General features: G+C 42.4%; 1 protein-coding gene across 4 annotated transcripts in view; it reads right to left on the bottom strand.

Annotated features, from left to right (window-relative positions):
• The window catches only part of ANKIB1 (ankyrin repeat and IBR domain containing 1), a 171,257-nt gene that overhangs the window by 56,849 nt on the left and 91,482 nt on the right, over positions 1-22,926 (bottom strand). For 3 of the 4 annotated variants that reach the window (XM_054020473.1, XM_054020474.1, XM_054020472.1), the window contains exons 4-5: positions 14,301-14,483; positions 7,482-7,599 (exon numbers count right to left, since the gene is read on the bottom strand). In XM_054020473.1, the coding sequence (XP_053876448.1) occupies positions 7,482-7,599; positions 14,301-14,483 (301 nt within the window). Of the gene's footprint in view, positions 1-7,481; positions 7,600-8,245; positions 8,615-14,300; positions 14,484-22,926 lie in introns of those variants that run through there. The other variant, XM_054020475.1, reaches the window with a different exon arrangement.

The following is a 22,926-nucleotide window of genomic DNA, read 5'->3' on the forward strand; positions in this document are numbered from 1 at the left end:
GTACACAGGAAAAGCCCTGGAAACTTTTGAATTTGCTGTTTGGTCAGCATGGCGAACTCAGCAGCACAGGTGACCATGCAGTTCCCCCAGAATCGTAGAGCGTAGAATGTTTCTAGGTCCATCATCTCCGTCCCTGAGGTTATCGCAGTTTAGAAGGCAAAAAAACGCACTCGCAATGACATGTTTTCTGAGCTTATGCAGTCCTTCAGCATTGATAGGGCACAGCTTAATGCATGGAGGCATTCAGTGGCAGAGGCCAGGAAAAAATTAAGTTAGCACAAAGAGTGGAGGCAGAACACGATGCTGAGGCTAATGGGGGAGCAAACGGACATGATGAAGCATCTGTTGGAGCTGCAGGAAAGCCAACAAGAGCACAGACCCCTGCTGCATCCATTGTATAACCGCCTCCCCTCCTCCCCATGTTCCATAGCCTCCTCACCCAGATGCCCAAGAACGTGGGGGGGAGGAGGAGGACGGGGAGAAGTCCCGGGGCACCCAGCCATTCCACTGCAGAGGATGGCCTAAGCAACCGAAGGCTGTCATTCAAACAGTTTGATTTTTAGTGTGACTACAATCAGCAATGTAGACTTGTCCTTCCCTCCTCCCCCACCCCACCCGGGCTACCTTGTCCGTTATCTCTTTTTTTTTTTTTTTAATTAATAAAGAAAGAATGCATGGTTTCAAAACAAAAAATAGTTACTTTATTTTGAAGGGAGGGTGATTGGCTTACGGGGAATTAAAATCAACAAAGGGGGCGGGTTTGCATCAAGGAGAAACACACACAACTGTCACACTGAAGTCTGGTCAGTCATGAAACTGGTTTTCAAAGCCTCTGTGATGCGCAGCGCGCCTTGCTGTGCTCTTCTAATCGCAAACAGCCTAGTCAGCAAACAGCACCAGCGAGCTTTTAAACATCCAGAGCTACATTCTACCACCATTCTGCACTTGCTCAGCCTATAGTTTAACTGCTCTTTACTACTGTCCAGGCTTCAAGAACCATGGGAGCAAGGGGTAGGCGTGACCGTGCAGTGCTGCCGGCTGGGAGAGCAGCCTGAGGCAGAAGCCTCCAGCTCGCATGATATTCCAGGCTGGACTGAATCTCCATGAGACGAAACAAAGACGAGAATGACCTGGAGTCACTCCCATTTATGTCCAGGCGCCCCTGACCGACCTCACTGAAATCTGCCAGGAGCACCCATGTCTGCCCAGGTGCCCCTGACCGACCTCACCGAGGTCGGCCAGAAGCACCCAGGAAATGACAACAATGGCTAGCAATCGTACTGCACCATCTGTTGCCGCAAAGGCAAGGAGCTGCTGCTCTGTAGCAATGCAGTACCGCGTCTGCCAGCAGCACCCAGGAGACGTACGGTGATGGTGAGCTGAGCAGGATCCATGCTTGCCGTGGTATGTCATCTGCATGGGTAACCCAGGAAAAAAGGCGAGAAACGATTGTTTGCCGTTGCTTTCATGGAGGGAGGGAGGCCTGACGACATGTATTCCAAACCACCCGCAACAATGTTTTTGCCCCATCAGGCATTGGGATCTCAATCCAGAATTCCAATGGGCGGCGGAGACTGCGGGAACTGTGGGATAGCTACCCACAGTGCAACGCTCCGAAAGTCGACGCTAGCCTCGGTACTGTGGATGCACTCCGCCAACTTAATGCGCTTAGTGGGGACACACACAATTGACTGTATAAAATTGATTTCTAAAAAATCTACTTCTATAAAATCAACCTAATTTCGTAGTATAGACATATCCTCAGACACATCCTCCTTTCCTAATGTTAGGCTTCACGTTTGACATGTTGATCGAAAGCTCTCAAACAATTTCAGAAAATCCTATCTGGTCTGTCCCAGTTTTACAGAGCATAAAATATTGCCTCACACCCTTTGTCTCTCTAATATCCTGGCAACAACACTGCTACAACAACACCGCATACAATCACCACTTCAGACACGTGTTTTAGACACAGTAAAGGAAGATTATACTGTCCAACTCAAATCCCTTCCTTCATGCTTCTCACCGCAACAGCTATGTTTTGTCCTTGATTCAGACAATTTCCAGTACAGCGTCTTAGCCTTTGGCCTCTTCAGTGGACCCAGAGTTTTTACCAAATGCCTGGCTCCAGTAGCAGTACATGAGAAGGCAAAAAGTTTTCATTTTCCCTTACGTAGCTAATCGGATGCTGAAGGCCCCATCCAAAAAAGAATTAGCAGCGTCCGGAAGGTTGGCCTGGGCACTGGAGTGGTGCCTTCATGGCGCCCAATATAGAGCCCTGCCGACCCTCCACCCCCTCAGTTCCTTCTTGCCGGCTATTCTGACAGATGGATAGGAGGGTGGGTATTGGAATGGACATGCACAACACATCTTGAAGAACAGTTACAAGAAAGTGAGTAATCGTTTTTTCTTCTTCGAGTGATTGTTTATGTCCCTTCCAACCAGGTGACTCACAAGCCAAAGCTTAGGAGGTGGGGTCAAAGTCATGCACCAATTGGAGCACAGCGCATCCAAAGGCCGCATCGTCTCTGGCCTGTTGTGTAATTGCATAGTGAATGTATGCATCAAGGACCACATGGCTGCCCTGCAGATTCTCTGGGTGGGGACCTGTGCCAGGAATGCCGCCGAGGAGGCCTGGGCCCTGATAGACTGGGCAGTAATCAGTGGGGCGGGCACTTCATCAGGCCGTAATACTCCCGAATGCAAGATGTAATCCATGACGAGATGTGTTGAGAAGAGACAGGGAGACCTTTCATTCTGTCCGCCAGGGCCACAGCGTTGGATGGACGTCCGGAACGGCTTAGTCCTCTCTACATAGGAGGCTAGGACCCTACGTACATCTAGTGAGTGCAGCCTGTGCTCCGTATCGGAGGAATGTGGCTTGGGATAAAACACTGGGAGGAAGATGTCCTGGCCCATGTGAAACTGGGAGACCACCTTTGGGAGAAAAGCTGGGTGAGGTCTGAGTTGGACCTTGTCCTTACGAAAAACTGTGTAAGGAGCCTCGGACGCGAGGGCCCCGAGCTCCAATACCTGTCTAGCCGAGATAATTGCCACAAGGAACGTGACCTTGTACAAGAGACAGAGCAGGGAGCAGGTTGACGGTGGTTCAAATGGAGGGCCAATAAGTCTGGAGAGGATTAGATTTAGGTCCCAGGCTGGGACAGGCTGACGCGTCTGTGGGAAGAGCCTGTCTAGGCCCTTGAGGAAACAACTGACTAGAGGGTTTGTGAAGACCGAGAAGCCGTCTGTGCCCAGATGGAAGGTGAGATGGCGGCTAAGTGCACCCTTATTGATGACAGGGACAGATCTTGTTGTTTTGGTGAAGGAGGTAGTCCAGTATGAACAGTATGAGGGCAAGCAACCGCGACTGACTGTGTTGCTCCGCCCAGATGGAGAACCTCTTTCACTTAGCAAGCTACGTTGCCCTGGTGGAGGGTTTTCTACTACTAAGGAGGACTTGTCTGACTTGATCCAAGCATGACAGCTCTGCGGTGTTTAGCCATGGAGCATCCAGGCCGTGAGGTGGAGCGACTCTAGATTTGGATGCAGGAGTGGGCCATGGTCCTACGTGATCAGATCTGGGACCAAGGGAAAAGTGAGCAGTGCTACGAACATTCCCAGGAGCAATGTGAGCCAGTGCTGGCCCAGCCACGCTGGCGCTATCAGTATGACTCGGTCCCGGTCCCTGCGGATCTTGAGGAGCACCTTGTAGACCAGCAAAATTGGTGGAAAAGCAGAGCTGGCGGCCCCCCCACGGGAGGAGGAAGGCATCCGCGATGGATCCTGGACTGTGACTCATGAGGGAGCAGAATAGCTGATATTTCCTGTTGCCACGGGTGGCGAACAGGTCTATCTGGGGAGACCCCCAGATATGGAAGATTAAGCTCGCCACATCCGGCCGGAGGGACCACTCGTGGCCGTGGAAGGTCCAGCTGAGACTGTCCGCCAGCTCGTTCTGCACTCCTGGGAGGTATGATGCCTGCAGGAGGATTGAGTACTCGACACAAGTCCCACAGTGCAAGGGCTTCCCGGCATAGGTGAGAGGAGCGTGCACCCCCGTTTGTTGGTATAAAACATCGCCGAGGTGCTGTCCATGAGGACTGAGACGCACCTGGGTTTTGAAAGCGTGGCATGCCAGTTGTACTGCTCTCAGTTCTCTGACATTGATGAGCAGAGCGAGGTCCGCCTGAGACCAGAGGCCTTGAGTCCTGAGGTCCCCTAGATGAGCTCCCCAGCTCAGATCCGAGGTGTCTGTCACAAATGAGAGAGAGGGCTGAGGGCTGGCAAAGGGCACTCCCGCACAAACCACTCGCGGGTCAAGCCACCATAGGAGGGAGTCCAACACCGGGCAGGGCAGGGGTATGATGCTGTCCAGAGCGTGTCAGGCTGGCCGATACACTGATGCCAGCCAAAACTGAAGTGCACGCAGCCATGTGTCCCAGCAGCTTTAGGCAGTTCCTTGCTGTGGTTGTGGGGAACTTTCTGAGTTTTGAGAACTGTATGATGTCCCCTAGTGAGCGAAACCTGGCTTCCGGGAGGTATGCTCTGGCTTGAGTCGAGTCTAAGACTGTGCCTATAAACTCTATCCTCTGCACCAGGGAAAGAGTAATTTGGCCTCATTTAGGAGGAGACCCAATTCGAGGAAGGTACTTCTTATGAATTCAACCTGACCCTGCACTTGGGCTCTTGAGCGGCCCCGATCAGCCAGTCGTCGAGGTAAGGAAAAACCTGTATCTGGAGCTTGCCCAGGAATGCCGCAATGACTGCCATGCACTTTGTGAATACTCGGGGCATTGTCAACAGTCCAAACGGGAGGATGGCAAACTGATAGTGGCCGTTGCTCACCACAAATCTGAGGTAGCGTCTGTGATGTGGGACTATTGCGATGTGAAAATACGCGTCCTTCAAGTTGAGGGAGGCGTAACCAGTCTCCCAGATCCAATGAGGGGATAATGGAGGTTAGTGAGACCATGCGGAACTTGAGTTTCTTTACAAACTTGTTGAACTGCCGCAGGTCCAAGATGGGTCTGAGGCCCCCCTTGGCCTTCGGTATTAGAAAATACTGGGAGTAAAACCCCCTTCCCCTTAGCTCCTGAGGAACCTCCTCCACTGCCCCCACAAAGAGGAGGGACTGCACTTTTTGAATTAGAAGTTGCTCGTGACAGGGGTCCCTGAAGAGGGACGGGGAAGGAGGTTGGGGGTGGGTGGGCACAGAATGAGTGAGGATCACTCTTGGGCATAAACTTGCCACAGGCCTCACAGAGCTTAAACCCTGGAGACCCGGGCATACCCCAGAGGGGGAACCTTGTGGGGAGAGGGCCCCAAACCAACTAACTATAAGGAACAACTATTAACTAACTGAAAAACTATATACATGATATGCTATCAGACACTGCTAGAGTGCTTGCTGCGGGAGCCAGTGAAGTTCCAGCTAGCCGTCACCGGCAGTAAGAAGGAACTGAGGGAGTGGAGGATCGGCAGGACCCTATATTGGGGGAGCCCAGGCCGACCCTACGGACGTTGCTAAGGGAAAAATCTTCCAGCTGGCGTGCACACACACCTGGTTGGAATGGACACGAACAATCACTTGAAGAACACCACAACAAGGATGCAGATCACCTGAGCAGAGATTCCTCACAGATGCACAAATGGTTTCTAAAGGACTCGGTGATTCAGAACATTTTCTGTCTTTTGGGGATTTTGGACATAGATCTGTTCGGCACTAGATTCAGTATGAAATGTCCTCATTTTTATCAAGAGCAGGCTCAGACAATTTATCAGTGATAGATGCATTCATCCTAGATTGAGGAATGGGTCTGATGTATGCATTTATCCCATTCCCTCTAATCCTCAAAGTTCTAATGAAAAGAAAAAATTCAGCCAGCGTGATTTTAGTTGTTCCAGCATGGCCAAGGCAACAATGGTACACCGAGTTGCTCCATTTATCCAGTGTCAAATACAAGATGCTCTGCTTTCCACAGACTTACTGTCCCAACAGAGGGAAGGGTATCCATCCAGATCTTCAATTGTTACCTCTATTGGCTTGGGCAACAGAACTCTGACAGATTTAGAAAGACCTTGCTCCTCAAAGGAGCAGCTAGTTCTTATTAATGCTCAGAAATTATCTACCAGAAAAAGTTACAATTTTAAATGAAAAAGATTTGTTATATGGCCAATCTGCTAGAAATGTTGACCAGTTACAGTTCCTATACAATTCGTTTTAGAATATGTGTTACACTTATAACCAACACTTGTCTCTTTCCTCCATTAAAGTCCATTTAGCAGCAATAGCAGCATTCCATACTGACGTTACGGGAAAAATCTATTTCCTTGCACAAGCTGGTGAAAAACTTTTTAAAAGGTCTACTGACTCTTTATCTCTCAGTACAGGGCCTGCTCCCTCCATGGAATTTGAATTTAGTTCTATTGCAGCTTATATCTTCCCCTTTTGAAACTGTAGCAAGCTGCTTCTTCATTTATCTCTGAAAACAAGCTTTATAATAGCAATCACTTCTGCTTGAAGAGTTAATGAATAACATGCATTGACAGAGGACCCTCCCCCCATACTACTTTTTATAAAGATAACGTGGTTCTTAGACCATAACCAAAATTCCTTCCTAAAACGATTTCAGAGTTTCTTGTAAATCAAAGTATTAATTTACCTGTATTTTCCTCAAACTTCCACACAAGTAATGGGGAATCTAGATTACATCCTTTAGATGCAAAGAGAGCACTCTTGTATTACCTGGACAGAACTAAGAATGTAAGGTCTTCTCTTAAGCTGTTTATTTTCTATATCGGTACCTCTAAGGGCCATTTCAGCGCAATATCTCTCTAGGCGGATCAGATGGTGTACTGGGGAACATTGTAGAGAAGCTTTACTCTCTTCTCCTGTTCTTTTTAGAGCCCATTCTGCTAAAGTGGTTGCTATATCTATAACATTCATTAAATATATCCCCCTCACTGAGATATGCTGGGCTGCTACATGAAGTCCAATTCACACTTTTACAAGACATTATGCACAGTATCTGCCATCCAGGTCTGAAGCACTGCTTGACAGCGCGGTGCTTCAGTCATTGTTTAATTAGGACTCTACTCCCTCTTTCTACTGTAAGATACTGCTTGGGAATAGCTCAATGGTTTGAGCATTGGCCTGCTAAACCCAGGGTTGTGAGTTCAATCCTTGAGGGGGCCACTTAGGGATCTGGGGCAAAATCAGTACTTGGTCCTGCTGGTGAAGGCGGGGGTTGGACTTGATGACCTTTCGGGTCCCTTCCAGTTCTATGAGATAGGATAGGTATAAACTATCCCAAGAGTGGGAATATACTCGAAAAAGAATACATATTTTGTTAATTATTTTCTCTTTCTCTTTCAATTATAGCTCGAAAAAAAAGAAAAGAAAAAACCCTCATGAACATGACTTATTTTGCGGAGACAATTTCTAAAACGGTCTGAATGCTTTTTTAGTTTTTGATTACCATGTGCCCGAAGCAGAGCTTCTGCAGTAAACAGTGGGGCTTGAAGCATGTCTGCAGATTCCACTATCAGCATATCCTTTAGCCTTCGCAAATCCTGAAGTCTTAGTCCCTCATATGGCTTTGAAAAGGAAAAGAAAAAGACAGGTTAGCTCTTCAGAAGTAGAGATTTTTCCAGTGAACCAATAATTTTGCATTAAACTGGCAACAACAATTTAAACATTTCTACTACCTAACAATTATCTCAAACCGCAGACAGAGGAACTACCCTCTTGATAAGTAAGTTGGGGAAGAATTCTTTAGTTTGACTCATGACTGTGCAGATTGACAACTATATCAAATTATACGAAGACACTGTAATCTGGTGATGTTCATTTATAGTGCATCAATTTTACATATTTCAAAGCCAAAAGAAGATATATCTACAGTTCTCTGATATTTCTAGAATTCAGTCATTGAGATGGTCTAACTCTATGTCAAATGGTTAAAAAAAAGAAAAGAATCTAAATTACTAGGTTTGCATGGAACCCAGCTGGTGATATGGCTGAAGACAGGAAATCCAAATAATTCTTATTGGAAAAGTTAACTCATTAGGTAGCCACTAGAATTCTGGAGCCATTCAAAATCTATTTCTGAGGGATGGATAAGAAAAGAATGCTAGACCCAGGATTATCTGAAGTAAGATATTGCTTGGCCTGGCAAAAATGCAAACACAGGTAGCAGCTGGATGACTTTTTACTGACCTCATATGTGCTGAGGGCCATTACCTTGGCATTATCCTGGGGGCAGGAATGCTGAAGACTTGGATAGAAAGAAAGGGAAGGTATAATTGGCTGGCGTCAGACTGCAGGCCACGTGAGGCAGCACGCACCTAGTCAGAAGTGGGAATGGAGGTAATTGATTGGTTGAGTGGTCTGAGCATACAGCTATAGGTGGCTGATCCATCACAAGTACAGAAGTTCAACTGCGCAGTTTGGGCAGCAGTGGCCACGGACATGAGCAGCTTAAATGGTGAGAACCAGTTTCAATCCCCCTGCTGGTTTCAGGGTGGCATCTTCTCTTACAGTGTTAGCAATAGGGTCAGGTGGAAAGGCAAAAAGGCAGCAACTCTGAGGTCACAGTCCAGCTCCTATGGCCAAGATATGAGAGCTGCATCCTTACTCCTTAAAAATAACACAGGAAAAAATAAAGTCTATACTAAGTCTTATACACCCATGCAGACACCATCCAGGTGAGAAGCAAGGGACTGAGAAAATGATATACTGACCTTTTAAATAGTTTTTTATAATTCACATTTACACTACAGTAAATAAGAGAGTCCATCTCACACACTGGGCATCCACAATAAACTCTCAAAAATACATCTAATAAACAAACTCCAGTAATTACCCACAAGCAGTAGGATCCATCAGCAACATAAACTAGCATCAATTGATGGTAGAGCCTGCTCTCCTTTCTGGTACTAGACAATCCCCCAGACTAGTGTGAACAGAAGAAGTGGACCCAGAGCCCTGCCTCTTCTTTGTCCTTTGGAAAGCATGATGGAAGTGGTTCCTGCATTTCCTTATGTAGACTGCACAAAACTGGGGAGAGTTTCCTTGTGCCTTCCTGTTGGTGCACACCTATGGTGAGACTAAGAACATTCTGATCCTTAACGGTCCCTGCTAAAGTAAATCTGGGTCGTTTGCTTGACAGCCTTCTAGAATTTGATTGACCTATTTAATTTCTTACAAAAAAGATAATTTATGAAAACATGTCAAATTGACAGGGATACAAACAGCTGGGTGCTCAAGTGATTACATTTGCATGGATATGCTCTAAAAAATTGGGACAATGACTAAACCCTCTGGACTTTATCTGAACTGTAGTTTGAATTATCATTGAAAGAATATAAATTAGCTTCATCAGCATGACAACCACCACCTTTTAAAGACAGAATCTATAAGGGAAAGATATTTCTTAATGATATCTGCAACATAAATGTATATTCAAGGAACTAACATTTCAATCTGAAGTGCACAATTACTCTAAGTTATGTTTAATTGGTTGTTTCTATGTTCAATACTGGAACTTATCTCGTTTGAGTAGTAAGTGTTATACTATCTCAGTTGGAACGTTCCACACAAGCCCCAGAAAGCATTTTTAGATTCTCTAGTTTTAAGAATTTTAATTTGCTCTTTAAAGCAATATGGGAAATAGTCCTTACAACCGTGTTTTAAAAATACATATATTTTGTTCACAAAGCAATATATTAATCCATAAAAAAACATTAAGGAGACAAAGTTAAGCAGTCAGGAGTCTAGAAATGGTAATGGTAATGTTGCACACATGCAGAAAATTTTAAATATGCCCTCTTTGGCAAGATAATACGTTCTTTAATTATATGAACACGTACTGTTTCTCAAAGTAATTCAAAAAATGTTTTCTATGACCTCAGATGTATGTGTAGCTCATATCTGAATAACTCATATAAGGCCCAGATCCAAAGCATATTGAAGTCAATGGAAAGACACTCATGATTACAATGAACTTTGGATCAAACCTTAAGTGCACAGAAGAACTCCTTCAACTCATTTCATCTGCGGAAACCCTTAGATTATAATTGAGGTCTGTACTGAAAAACTTGCACTTTGAGTTTAACAAAGATCTCCAGACCTTTAAACTATACTGTAACTTTGGGATGTTCTATGTTCTGTCACTTTTTCAACCGATGGAATAACAGTTTTCCACTATCTTTAATTCATGTAATATTTTCTATATACTCCTCCTTTTACATACACACACATCTGAGCACACACACGCACACCTCCCCTTTATTTTACCTCTAACATTCTGAGCCAGATACAAAAAGCAAAGATACCATCAATTCTTTTATTATCAAATTGCTACTTGAAACTATGTTACAGTGTTTATTAATATCTTAGCATTTGCACAGAGGTTTTATTTTATCAATTCATTTAAAATTAAAGTGATTTTTCTATTTTTAATATACTGTTAAAAACTGAGAAGACAAAACAATTCCTTTTTGTGCAATTAAGATGGTAACCAAGTGATGCCAAATTTACTTTATGTAATTATCATCCTTTTTGTAAACTGGGGCTATATATTTTCAAAAATTATCTGATACTGCATCTACCACTCGAGTGCACATATGGAATATACAGATTTGGAGACATTAAAGTCAGCTGTACTTTTGTCTTCTCTTCCTATTTAAAAATGATATTTTTATCTCCATGTACTAATTTTAAGTGTTATTTTAAAAATGCAAACGCATCTTTCACTTTCTTAAATATAAACACTAAAGTTGTGCTTATAATACTTGCTAAATGGCTTTCAACTGGAACTGAACAGATCCATTCCAAATATAAATTAAATATCTGAAGAAAATGATTGTTTTGTTATTGTGCAATATAAAGCTCTATGTGTCTGGTAGAGAACTAAAACTGTTCTGGGATGATCTGCTCTGAATTTCTGCTTATTCCCAGGTGTTCCTTAGCATATACTGAATACATTGCAGCACGGGGTTAAAATGAAAGTGCCTTTTACCTCCTGGGGCTATACTACAAAGATGAACCTACTTCTATTTTAGGAATAAGCAGTGAACCAGAGAACTATGAATGTGAAACCATCAAAATTGATGCAAAAATAGTTAGTTAAAAAGATTAAATTACAATGTATATTATTTGGGTTACTGCTAGCCTAGCTTCACCTTTAATACATTTTGAGAGAGAAATATTTCTTATATTCTTACACATTATACATATAGGCAATGTTCGCTCAAATTCTTTTATTGTGGGTTGTTTTAATTAATGAAATAAAAATACAAAATTAGAGGCAAGGGAAATCTTTTGGAATTTTCGCCTGACCTGATTTTTATTTAAAAAACCAACACAGACATATCCCATTTTGACACTTTTTGTTTCACCTAACCACAATGATAAAAGAACAGACTCTGGTCATAAAGTTTTGTGTCTCAGTGTTTTACACAGAGACATAGTTCTTAAGTTTATATCTTGTTTTGTAAATGTTTAATATTCCTATTCTATATTGTGTTATGTAGGAACACATTTAATTAAAAAACTATCATGACATTGCATTTGCTATACATATTTTAATTGCAAACTCAGATTTAAATCATAAAAGGTGCCCTGTTAAAAAGACAAAATTAAAACGGAAGTGTCTCTTCAGAAGAATGTGCATTTCAACCAGTACCAATGGAAAACAAGATTCTAGAATGAACTCATGTTAAACAATTATTTCTATTAGAAACAGTTACATAGGAAATATTCTTGAGAAAAATATTCAAAGTAAGGAAACACTTGCAAAAGTTGTAGAGTCACTACTGACTCCCATCTTATTTAAAGGTGGAAAGCTTTTGCTCTGCCCCTTAGCAATTAGAAATGATACATTCTTATGACTTTTTTTAAGCTTTGCAAATTGTTTATTTTCTTCATTGCAAATGGTACAATTCTAAATGTAAGCATTCCTTATAATTCCTTGATGACATCTGAATATGAACAATGACATGAATTGGCTACAACCATTTGAAATTAAGATATTGTTACTATAATACAAGAACACTTAATTCTGCCCACACGGGGATGGCAATAGGAACTGGAAATATAAAGTACATTTCTGCCCTCTCTCAGCCAGCAACAAGTACTCCCTTGCATCAAAGATGCTGCACAGATCTCAGTGCAGGTCCACTGGACTATATGAATAAGAGTGCTGATTTCGAGTTGGGCTGGGCACAGATAAAATGGCAGCATTGGTTAGGGAGGGCTAAGATATTGTTGCACTCCCAGTTTTATTGCCATCTTCATCCAGGAAGGTTGTGTGGGAAGTGTTACCTTAACACTATATTTCATGGTTTTCCATAGTTTATATTTTGTTTTTTTCCGGAAATGCTAACCTTCTTGTAAGAGATATGCAAAGGGTTTTTAAGTTGGTGAATGTGTTGCTTACAGATCTTCTCACTCACTGAGCCCTTCCTTCAGCAGCCTGAGCCAGAGCAATTTCCCTAAACCTCTGGTCTCAGTGCTGTGCAGTTGCGGCCCGCACTAAGAAAGCCTGCTTATCCTCAGCTTCCACTCAGAGCTGAGTGCTTGTGGCATGCACTGGGCAAGTCTATTCCTAACCCCCTAATCTAGTGTCAGCACTGTGTGCCCATCGCATACACTGAGCATTCAGTTACCACTTCAGTTCCTGTGTTGTGCGCCGGCTTCTGGAGCACTTAGAAAATTAAAACCAGACCATCTGGGGAAAGAATTTTATTTTGAGAATTCTTGGCCAGATGATCCTTAATTTGCAACCCACAATCTATTCTGGAGTCTGATGTGGCATAGCTATTTTCAAGGCAATCTACTTACACACATGATTTTAGAACACTTTGAAAAGAAAGATGTAGGGGAGCTGTAACACGGGAATGCTTGGACCAAATAATCCCAATTTTTCACTAGTGTCTTTACCTTGGTCTCTCTCTTGGCAAAGAAATGTCCAGGCCAATCAGTCTCTGCATGTGCATTCTAGAGCATTTTGATAATTAAAAGTAGGTCACGAGTGGGCCTTTATATTAGAAACTCCCTGACTAACTGATCCCACAAAGTCTAACCTGGATCTTGATGTAGCATAGCTATTTCCAAGGCAATCTGCATATGCAGGTGCATTTTGAAGCATTCTGAAAAATAAAAGCCTGTCATTTCGGAAACCTGAGACCAAATTACTCAAATTTACCCCACAAACTGTATCCAAGGTCTTCAACTGGCATACCAAATTCCAAGTTGATCTGACTTAGCCTGTGAATTTTAGAGCTCTTTTGAAAAAGTGCCATGAAACTGGCATGGTGTTCCACCCTTGCAGCTTTGCCTGGACTCCTTATCTTCCTCTTGTCAGTGATACATGGAACTACACTACAATCAACTCATTTTGGGAGAGAAGGGAATTGAGGGTGGGTGTGTATCTTGTAAATCCCTTAATCAAGCCACTCCAAGACTGCACTACTACCTCTTACTTACCTGGGTCTCTCTACTGACTGCAACATTCAAGCTGATCTGGCTCTGCATGTGCATTTTAGAGCACTTTATTAAAAAGCAGGTCATGATTGGAAGGCAATTTTAAAAGGAGAAACCCCTAACCAAAACATACCTAATTTACTCCAAAAACAAATTTCAATCTAAACTGAATGTGCCTACAAATTCTAGAACACTTTTAAAAATGGACATGAAAATTACATGCTTTCCTGCATCTGTACAAGATCTGGTTTACGGCAGTTCAAGCACAACCCTCTAGAACCAGAAAGAAAAATTAATATATTTTGAAATATTTCACTTTGCAGATGCTTCTTGATGGTATTTGCTAGTTGAGATTAGAGGAAATATGCTGTGGATCCTTCTTATATTTCCCCCCCATATCTTTGGGCAAAAAATCATAAGAAACTGAAAATTTTAGAAGTTGATCATTTTTGGAAGGCTTTATCTCCCAACTTACTTGACCAAATGACCCCAAATTTGCACCACTAACTCTACCCCCAGCTTTAATGTGGCACAGCAATTTTCAAAGACAACCTGCATTGCGTATGTACTTTAGAGCTCTCTGAAATACTTTGAACAGAAAGCTCTGTTCAATCTTAACTATGGAATCACTACTGCTCTTCCGCAGTGTGCTTAACTTTAAGCATGTGCATAGTGCCACTGATCAGTGGATCTAAAAGTGTGGCTAGAGTTAAGTTCATGCTTAAGATATTTTTGCCTCTATCACAAAGTGTTGCTACATATGCAGATTTATAAAACCATAAAGTACACATAATTAAAAGTTTCACTTCACCTCTCTTTTGTCTAAAGCAGCATATTCAGCTTCAATGCTTTCAGCTTCAGGATCCCGTGAGAATACCATTTGAGATTCCAGGTTGAGGGCCAAGTCTTTATGGTGCTGCTTCTCAGCACAGTCACAGGGAGTATCTTTATTTTCATTTTCCGCAAACAAGTCTCCACCATGTTTTACCAGAAGCTAAAAGCAAAAATCAAAAGTCAACACCTATCAATTACTGACTCTGAAAGATGTCTAACATTAATAAACAGGGATCAAGTATGGACTAGTATGTAAAGTATACAAAAGGAAGCTTGCATAATTGCAAAGGGATTACAGAATACATTCTTTATTAAGAAATAAGTTAAAACATGTTACAGAATGATTTCTAGTAATTTTGACTGGTACCTGGGCATCAAGTATGTCTTGGTTAGCCAGCTGTACTGCAGTTTAATTTTTAAATTAGCAAGTGATCACATCAGCAAATGGTAAATAAGCCCCACCCCACTTCTTGAAATTTTATAATGCAGCTTTTGTAAAATGCCTGTCACAAATCAAATTAAGAGAAAACTGATTAGCTTTGAAGTGGTGATAAAATGTTGTTTTACCCTTCAAACCGGAAGAACGGTAGTATTTATCTTGAGAAATCTAAGGGGTGGAAAAGGAATCAAGTTTACTTTCTCTAGCTCTGCCCTTGCATGAGCTCTCCACCCCTTTACACTCCTCATTGGCTTCCCTCCAAAAACATTACCAGAACCCAACATCTTCTCAATGGGAAACAAACCTTACAGTTACCAACTAGATTATCTCCCCTACTAGTCTCTTCTTCAGCATGGCGCCAATTTTGGCTATATATCAAAAAATCCACACCTTCATTTACCTTCCTCTGATGCTTTCATGCATGAGGTGGGTAGGGTAGGACCCAGCACTTAAGAGATATGTGACACAGTCGGAGTGCAGACAATGGGGTGGTGGGTTCCCAGTACTAGGAGGCAGGTTGCATTGGCATGGATTATCACACATGAGTTGTAATATAATTATTTTTCTAAGAGGCAACAGACTCTCCCTTGTCTTCACTACAGCAGCCCCAGAAACTCCCTTTAAAACCAGGAAATAGCTAGTCAGGTATTTGCATAACAAAAAGTGCTCAGATATTGTTGATATAAGACACTAAATAAAAGACAACAGAACAGCTCCAGTGGTATAGCACATCTCAGTACAGGCCAATGAGCTAAGGATTAATATAATATTATATGCGGTTTTAAACGTTAACATGTATGTGACACAGTAAAAAGTGATTTTTAAATGTTTAGTGCTCCAGCTTTAAAATATACCAACCGGAAATCCCATTTAGTATCTCTCAAACAGTATCACAAGGTTGATTGTTTAAAATTGCAAGGGCAACAAGTAAAAATCTCCTTCTTAAAATCACCATCATTTATGTTTTGTTACTTTCTCTTCAGAGACTAACCCTGTACAGCACTTTGAGAGCTACTAATGAAAAGCACTATGTAAGAGCTAGGTATTATTATTATCGTTACTTGTGGACTGGCAAACATAAGAACACACTAAAATCTGTAGAAGAGTATGTTTTAGAGGACTTTAGAGTGGCTCACAACAGATAAAGGGCAACTTATTTAAATAGAAGCACAATGTATTCTTCACATTATCAATTTTGTTGCATATCTTGTTTCCTTTTTTTATGCTAGCCTTTCTTGCTGTGCTGCAATAAGTTTAGTGAATAGAATTCCATTTCTAATATCTCTAATAAATATATGTCCTATCAAACTAAGCAGAATTACCAGATTGCTCCATCATTGAAAAAAGAAAAATTCTTCCTCTAAGCAAGCAGTCTTTTATACTGGCAAAGTCAAAAGGCCTGGGTTTGGTGACCCAAACTTAAAAAGATCGTAGAGCAATTTTAAAACTAAGGGCTGAGGGAAAGCCAACAGGTGTGGAGGAGCATGTGGTTTGGACAGAGACATCACTTAAGGTAGGATCTATTAATGGAGATTCTCTATGTCCTAGTAAGGAGGAGAGGATGGAAGGTGATAAAATATGTGTAGGATCTGATGAGAAACAGTCCCATTCAATTACATCATGTCATGTCAGACAGCTAAAATGTGGCAATTTTTAAAAGTGCTTATATACAAATGCTAGAAATCTAAATAATAAGATGGGTGAACTAGAGTGCCTCATATTAAATGAGGATATTGATATAAGAGGCATTACAGAAACTTGGTGGAATGAGGATAATCAATGTGACACAGTAATACCAGGATACAAAACATATCAGAAGGACAGAACAGATAGTGTCACTCCTCCACCAGCACGACATGTGAAAGAAAGCACTCAGGGAGATTAGAGAGGCTATAAAAATAAAAAACTCAGTAATAATAGGGGATTCCAACTACCCCCATATTGACTGGGTACATGTCATCTCTGGACAGGATGCAGAGATAAAGTTTCTTGACACCTTAAATGACTGCTTCTTGGAGCTGCTAGTCCTGGAACCCACAAGAGGAGAGTCAATTCCTGATTTAGTCCTAAGTGGAGCACATGATCTGGTCCAAGAGGTGAATATAGCTGGGCCGCTTGGTAATAGTGACCATAATTAAATTTAACATCCCTATGGAGGGAAAAACACTACAGGAGCCAAATCCGGTAACATTTAATTTCAGAAAGGGGGACTACACAAAAATGAGGAAGTTAGTTCAACAGAAATTAAAAGATACAGTTCCAAAAATGAAATCCCTGCAAGCTGCATGGAAACTATTTAAAGACACCATAATAGAGGCTCAACTTAAATGTACACTCCAAATTAAAAAACATAGCATGAGAACCAAAGAAGTGCCACCGTGGCTAAACAACAAAGTCAAAGGAGCAGTGAGAGGCAAAAAAGCATCCTTTAAAAAGTGGAAATTAAATCCCAGTGAGGAAAATAGAAAGGAGCATAAAACTCTGGGAAATGAAGTGTAAAAATATAATTAGGAAGCCCAAAAAAGAATTTGAAGAACAGCTGGCCAAAGAATCAAAAAGTAATAGCAAAAAAATGTTTAAGTACATAAGAAGCAGGAAGCCTGCTAAACAACCAGTGGGGCCACTGGACGATCAAGATGCTAAATGAACACTCAAGGATGATAAGGCCACTGCGGAGAAACTAAATGAAGGCTTTGCATCCGTCTTCACAGCTGAGGATGTGAGGGAGATTCCCAAACTGGAGGCATTTTTAGGTGACAAATCTGAGGAACTGTCCCAGATTAAGATGTCATTAGAGGAGGTTTTGGAACAAATTGAAATTTTGAAGCACTTGGAGGAGAGGAAGGTGATCAGGAACAGTCAACATGGATTCACCAAGGGCAAATGATGCTTGACCAACCTGATTGCCTTCTATGATGAGAAAACTGGTTCTGTGGATATGGGGAAAGTGGTGGATGTGCTTTATTTTTGCCAGAACGTTAAAAAAGTATGGATTGGATGAATGGACTATAAGGTGGATAGAAAGCTGGCTAGATCGTCGGGCTCAACAGATAATGATCAATGGTTCAATGTCTAGTTGGCACCTGGTATCAAGCGGAGTGCCCCAGGGGTCTGTCCTAGGGCCAGTTTTGTTCAACATCTTCATTAATGATCTGGATGATGGGATGGATTGCACCCTCAGCAAGTTTGCGCATGACACTGAGCTGGGAGGAGAGGTAGATATGCTGGAGGGTAGGGATAGGGTCCAGGGTGACCTAGACAAATTGGAGGATTGGGCTAAAAGAAATCTGATGAGGTTCAACAAGGACAAAAGTGCCTGCACTTAAGATGGAAGAATCCCATGCACTGCTACAGGCTGGGGACCGACTGGCTAAGTGGCAGTTCTGCAGAAAAAGACCTGGGGATTACAGTGGACGAGAAGCTGGATATGAGTCAATAGCGTGCCCTTGTTGCCAAGAAGGCTAATGGCATACTGGCTGCATTAGTAGGAGCATTGCCAGCAGATCGAGGGAAGTGATTATTCACTCTATTCAGCACTGGTGAGGCCACTGTATCCAGTACTATATCCAGTTTTGGGCCCTCCACTACATAAAGGATATGGACAAATTGGAGAGAGTCCAACGAAAATGATTAGGGGGCTGGGACATATGATTTATGAGGAGGGGCTGAGGGAACTGGGCTTATTTAGTCTGCAGAAGAGAAGGGTGAGGGGGGATTAGATAGTAGCCTTCAACTACCCGAAGGGGGGGTTCCAAAGAGGATGGAGCTAGGCTGTTCTCAGCAGTGGCAGATGACAGAACAAGGAGCAATGGTCTCAAGTTGCAATGGGGGAGGTCTAGGTTGGATATTAGGAAAAGCTATTTCACTAGAAGGGTGGTGAAGCACTATAATGAGTTACCTAGGGAAGTGGTAGAATCTCCATCCTTAGAGGTTTTTAAGGCCTGGCTTGACAACGCCCTGGCTAGGATGATTTGGTTGGGGATTGGTCCTGCTTTGAGCAGGGGTTGGACTAGATGACGTCCCGAGGTCTCTTCCAACTCTAACAGTCTAGGATTCTTGCTTTCTGCTGGTCTTTAGCTGCCAGGAAAAGACTGGAACTGTATCCATAGCAATGCGCAGTTCATCTTTTAAAATTTCTAGACATAGAAAGGCAATTACTTCGATGTTTATTTAAAAAACAAACACCTGTCATGATTTATAATAGTAACAAATGACCTTTGAATCAAGCACTTCCAGACAATTAATGTCTGGCTGTTTATGGGTCTGAGTGAACACCAGCTGGTAATTAACCACCAGGAAATGCCTGTAAAGCATTTAAGCACAGGCTTAACTTTAATTACATGAATAATCTCATTGACTTCAATGAAGTCACTTTGATGAGTCTGCTCAGATACTTAAAATTAAGCATGTGTTCATGTGCTTTGCTGGATTGAGGCCAGAGTGCTCAACACCCTAAGGGCAGAGCCCCTGTTCAGAAAGAACTGACCTATGGTGACAATTGGATAACATAAAACTGGAATCACAATCCATTAAGTTACAACTGCTCAGGCTGCTACTTGAGTGCTATTCATTTTTGGGTGATATATAAACTTAAAATATATTATAGGTTTCTAGACCTTATTATAAAAAACATCCTCAGATCCCCTTTATTTCCAGCCCATACATAGGATTACAAATACTTGTGACACATTGATAATAAATTAAAGATAGAGCCTAGGAGAGATCTAAATAATACAATGAAGAGAGGAGACGACAAGCCAGATAAATAAGTCTGAGAAAGGAAGAGAAAATAATAACTACTAGGGAAATAGAAAGAAGAAATAAGTATAAAACATGGTCTCACTAAATGGTCTTTTAAGAGGAAAGGAGGAGGTAAATAAGTAATACTAAAATGCCCAATAGGAAATACCAGATTCAGTTTCTCTCATTAACACTGGCCTATATAAAGTATTTTTTGTCTCTCACACACAAGAGGTGTGTTAGATATTTATAAAAGTAACTAATAATGATTTTCACAAAAGTTTAAAACTCACGTTAAACTGAAACTTCCACATTAAAGGTTAATTATGCTATTGTGACCAGCTGCAGCATCATTCTTATTACACCTCTACTCCTATGTAACGCGGCCCAATATAACATGAATTTGGATATAACGCGGTAAAGCAGCGCTCCGGTGGGGGGGGAAGGGCTGCGCACTCCAGCGGATCAAAGCACGTTCGATAGAACGCGGTTTCACCTGTAATGCAGTAAGATTTGTTGGCTCCCGAGGACAGCGTTATATTGGGGTAGAGATGTATTTACTTCTATAGCATCACAAATATTGGTAATGGTTTACAGGCAATTCTAAAAAACAGCTGGCTCCAGCATGGCTTCGTTCACAGGGAAAGCTATTTTACTGGAACCTTGTTAAATATCCTGTGGAGGGGGTAGGTGAAGGAGAGAGTCTAGCATCATGACAGCAAGCTCCCTGATGCGGCTGGCCAAGTGACGGCAAATAAGAATGCCACTTGCATAGAGAGGTGATCCATGACTAGGGCTCCCAGGCACTACAATAATACAATGATGATAAAAGCAACAACATAAGGTTCTAGCAGAAACAGTGACTAGATGCAATCCGATGAGTCATGTCACAGACTTTAAGAGCGAGCATGCAGATGTTTTAGTTTACACAGGTCTTTATACTGTGCCCATCTTTGAGGTATGTGAGCAGCTTCCAGAGCTACATTAAGCAACATGGCTACACATCTGTCATATGTTCTTTGCTGTCTCATCCTCTTCTCCAGGGGAGAAGTGCATGCAATGGAGTATCTTGTTTTGGTAAGGTCATGATTTTTATTTTAAATATGCGTATCTATGTTAGACGTGGCAAGGTTAATGAAAGGCACCTTGCACTTGGAACGAAGGTGCTGAGGTTTGTGAGGATTCCTGGGGCAGTTCATGCTAGTCTCAGGCTGGCCTGAGAAAGTTCTGCTCAAAGCCCAGCTTTAATCAAGCAACCAAATTTTCAAGAAGTAAGAGATTTAATCCTCCTTATTTTATAGATTACAATTAAAAGCTCCAGCCAGGCTATCAATACTTGCCATAGTAATATTCTTGCTATGGTTGACTTCTGTTTACATTTTATTATTGATGGATATTTTTCTTTACTTTTAATCCCATGCCTACTAGTTTGCTTTTGTTAAGGCATTTGTAAATGGAGGTTACTTACCTGTAACTGGAAGTTCTTTGAGATTTGTGGTCCCTATTTGTATTCCATACATGGGTACGCATGGGTGCCAGTCTGGAGATTCTTAACAAGCGGCATCGATTGGCCTTCACATGCTCAGTTGCTTTTCTCATGCTCCAGACCAAAGGTATAAGAGCCAATGTGGGCTAACGCCTCTCCAGTTCCTCTTTTTACAGCAAATTGAATACGATCCAAGGCAGAGGGGACATAGAGCAGATAGTGGAATACAGACAGGGACCACACATCATGAAGAACTTCTCTTTCTTCTTTGAGCGCTGGTCCCTACATGTATTCCACACATCTGTTTCTGACAAGCAGTACTCAGACCAGAGGATGGCGCGAAGATGCCAGCGACAAAGATGTTTGAAGAACTGCAGTCCCCATCGCTGCATCCACAGCGGAGGCCCAAACTAGCACATAATGTTTTGTGAACATGTGAATGGAACTCCAGGTAGCTGCTCTGCATAAGTCTAATAGGAGTACCTCCTGTAGAGACGCTGTAGAAGTAGCTTGCTCTTGTGGAGTGTGCTCTCACACCACCTGGGGGAGGGACATATGTTAATTGGTAACACAATGATTCAATCAAAGTCCATTTAGAGATTGTCTGAGAAGATATTGCTTGTCTTTGCAACCTTTCTGCTATAGTGAGAAACAGTCTTAATCATTTTCTAGTTCATTTGGTCCTTTGCAGGTAGAATGCTGGGGCATGTCTGCAATCCAAGGAATAAAGTCTTTTCTCTTCAACAGAAGCCTGGGGTTTCAGGAAGAAATAACAGCAACTAAAAATGCAACTTTCATTGAAGGGGAAGGGAGGGGCATGGAGCGTGTTGCCAAAGATTCAAATGGTGGTCTAGTGAGTATTGTCAGGATGAGACTGAGGTTCCATTGAGGTGTAGGCCTGACCACTGGTGGAAAGATCCTGACTAAGCCCTTCATTAATCTACCTGTTGTTGAGCAAGTAAAAATTGAACACCGATCTACTGAAGGAAGGCAGGAAATGATTGTGGCGAGATGGACCCACAGTGAACTGATGAAAAGACCCAAGTTCTTCAATGACAGAAGATAATCTAATGTGACTGAAGATCTGCAGAGCCTGAGGAACACCGATTGTGCTGTGCCCAGGTAGAAAAATGTCTCCATTTAGCTAGGCAGCAGTTCCTAGTTGAATCTTTCCTACTTTGAGTAAGAATGGTTTGGACGGCTTCCGAACATGAACATTCTAGATCTGATGCCATTTCAAACACCACACTGTGAAGTGGATCTGAATTGGGGTGTCTGATTTTGCAGTCTTCCTAAGTTAGAAGATCCGGGAAGAGGCGGTTACTTACCTGTAACTGGAGGTTCTTCGAGATGTGTGGCCCCTATCTGTATTTCACGTATGGGTGTGCATGAGTGCCATGCACCTGAGTCCAGAAGTATTTCCTAGTAGTGTCTGTAGACCTGCAAGTGTGTAGTGTGTCTCCTTGTGCTCCCAGCCAAGGGTATAAGAGGTAGCATAGGTCGACACCACTCCACTTTCTCCTCTTAACATTGCATCCTCTAGTCTGAAGCAGAAGGGAAAAAGGGCAGGTAGTGGAATACAGATAGGAACTACACATCTCAAGAATCTCCAGTTAGAGGTAAGTAACCTCCTCCTCCTCCTCTTCTTCTTCGAGTGATGGTCCCTCCCTATGTGTATTCCACACGTGGGTGACTTGCAAGCAGTGATCAGTGCAGAAGTGGGTATGAGGATGCCAATGTAACTGCCATCTGCAATAAGGCATCACCCATGGCTGCATACATTATGGAGTAGTGTGCTGTAAATGTGCGGACAGAGCATCATGTCGCGACTCGGCAGATGTCCTACCATGGCACATCTGCCAGAGAGGCTGAGGAGGTAGCCTTCACCCATGTAGAATGCGTTGTGACTCCGCCAGGAGGAGGTAGGTTGGAGTATTT

The sequence above is a fragment of the Malaclemys terrapin genome, chromosome 2, assembly GCF_027887155.1.
Source record: "Malaclemys terrapin pileata isolate rMalTer1 chromosome 2, rMalTer1.hap1, whole genome shotgun sequence".
NCBI lineage: Eukaryota > Metazoa > Chordata > Testudines > Emydidae > Malaclemys > Malaclemys terrapin.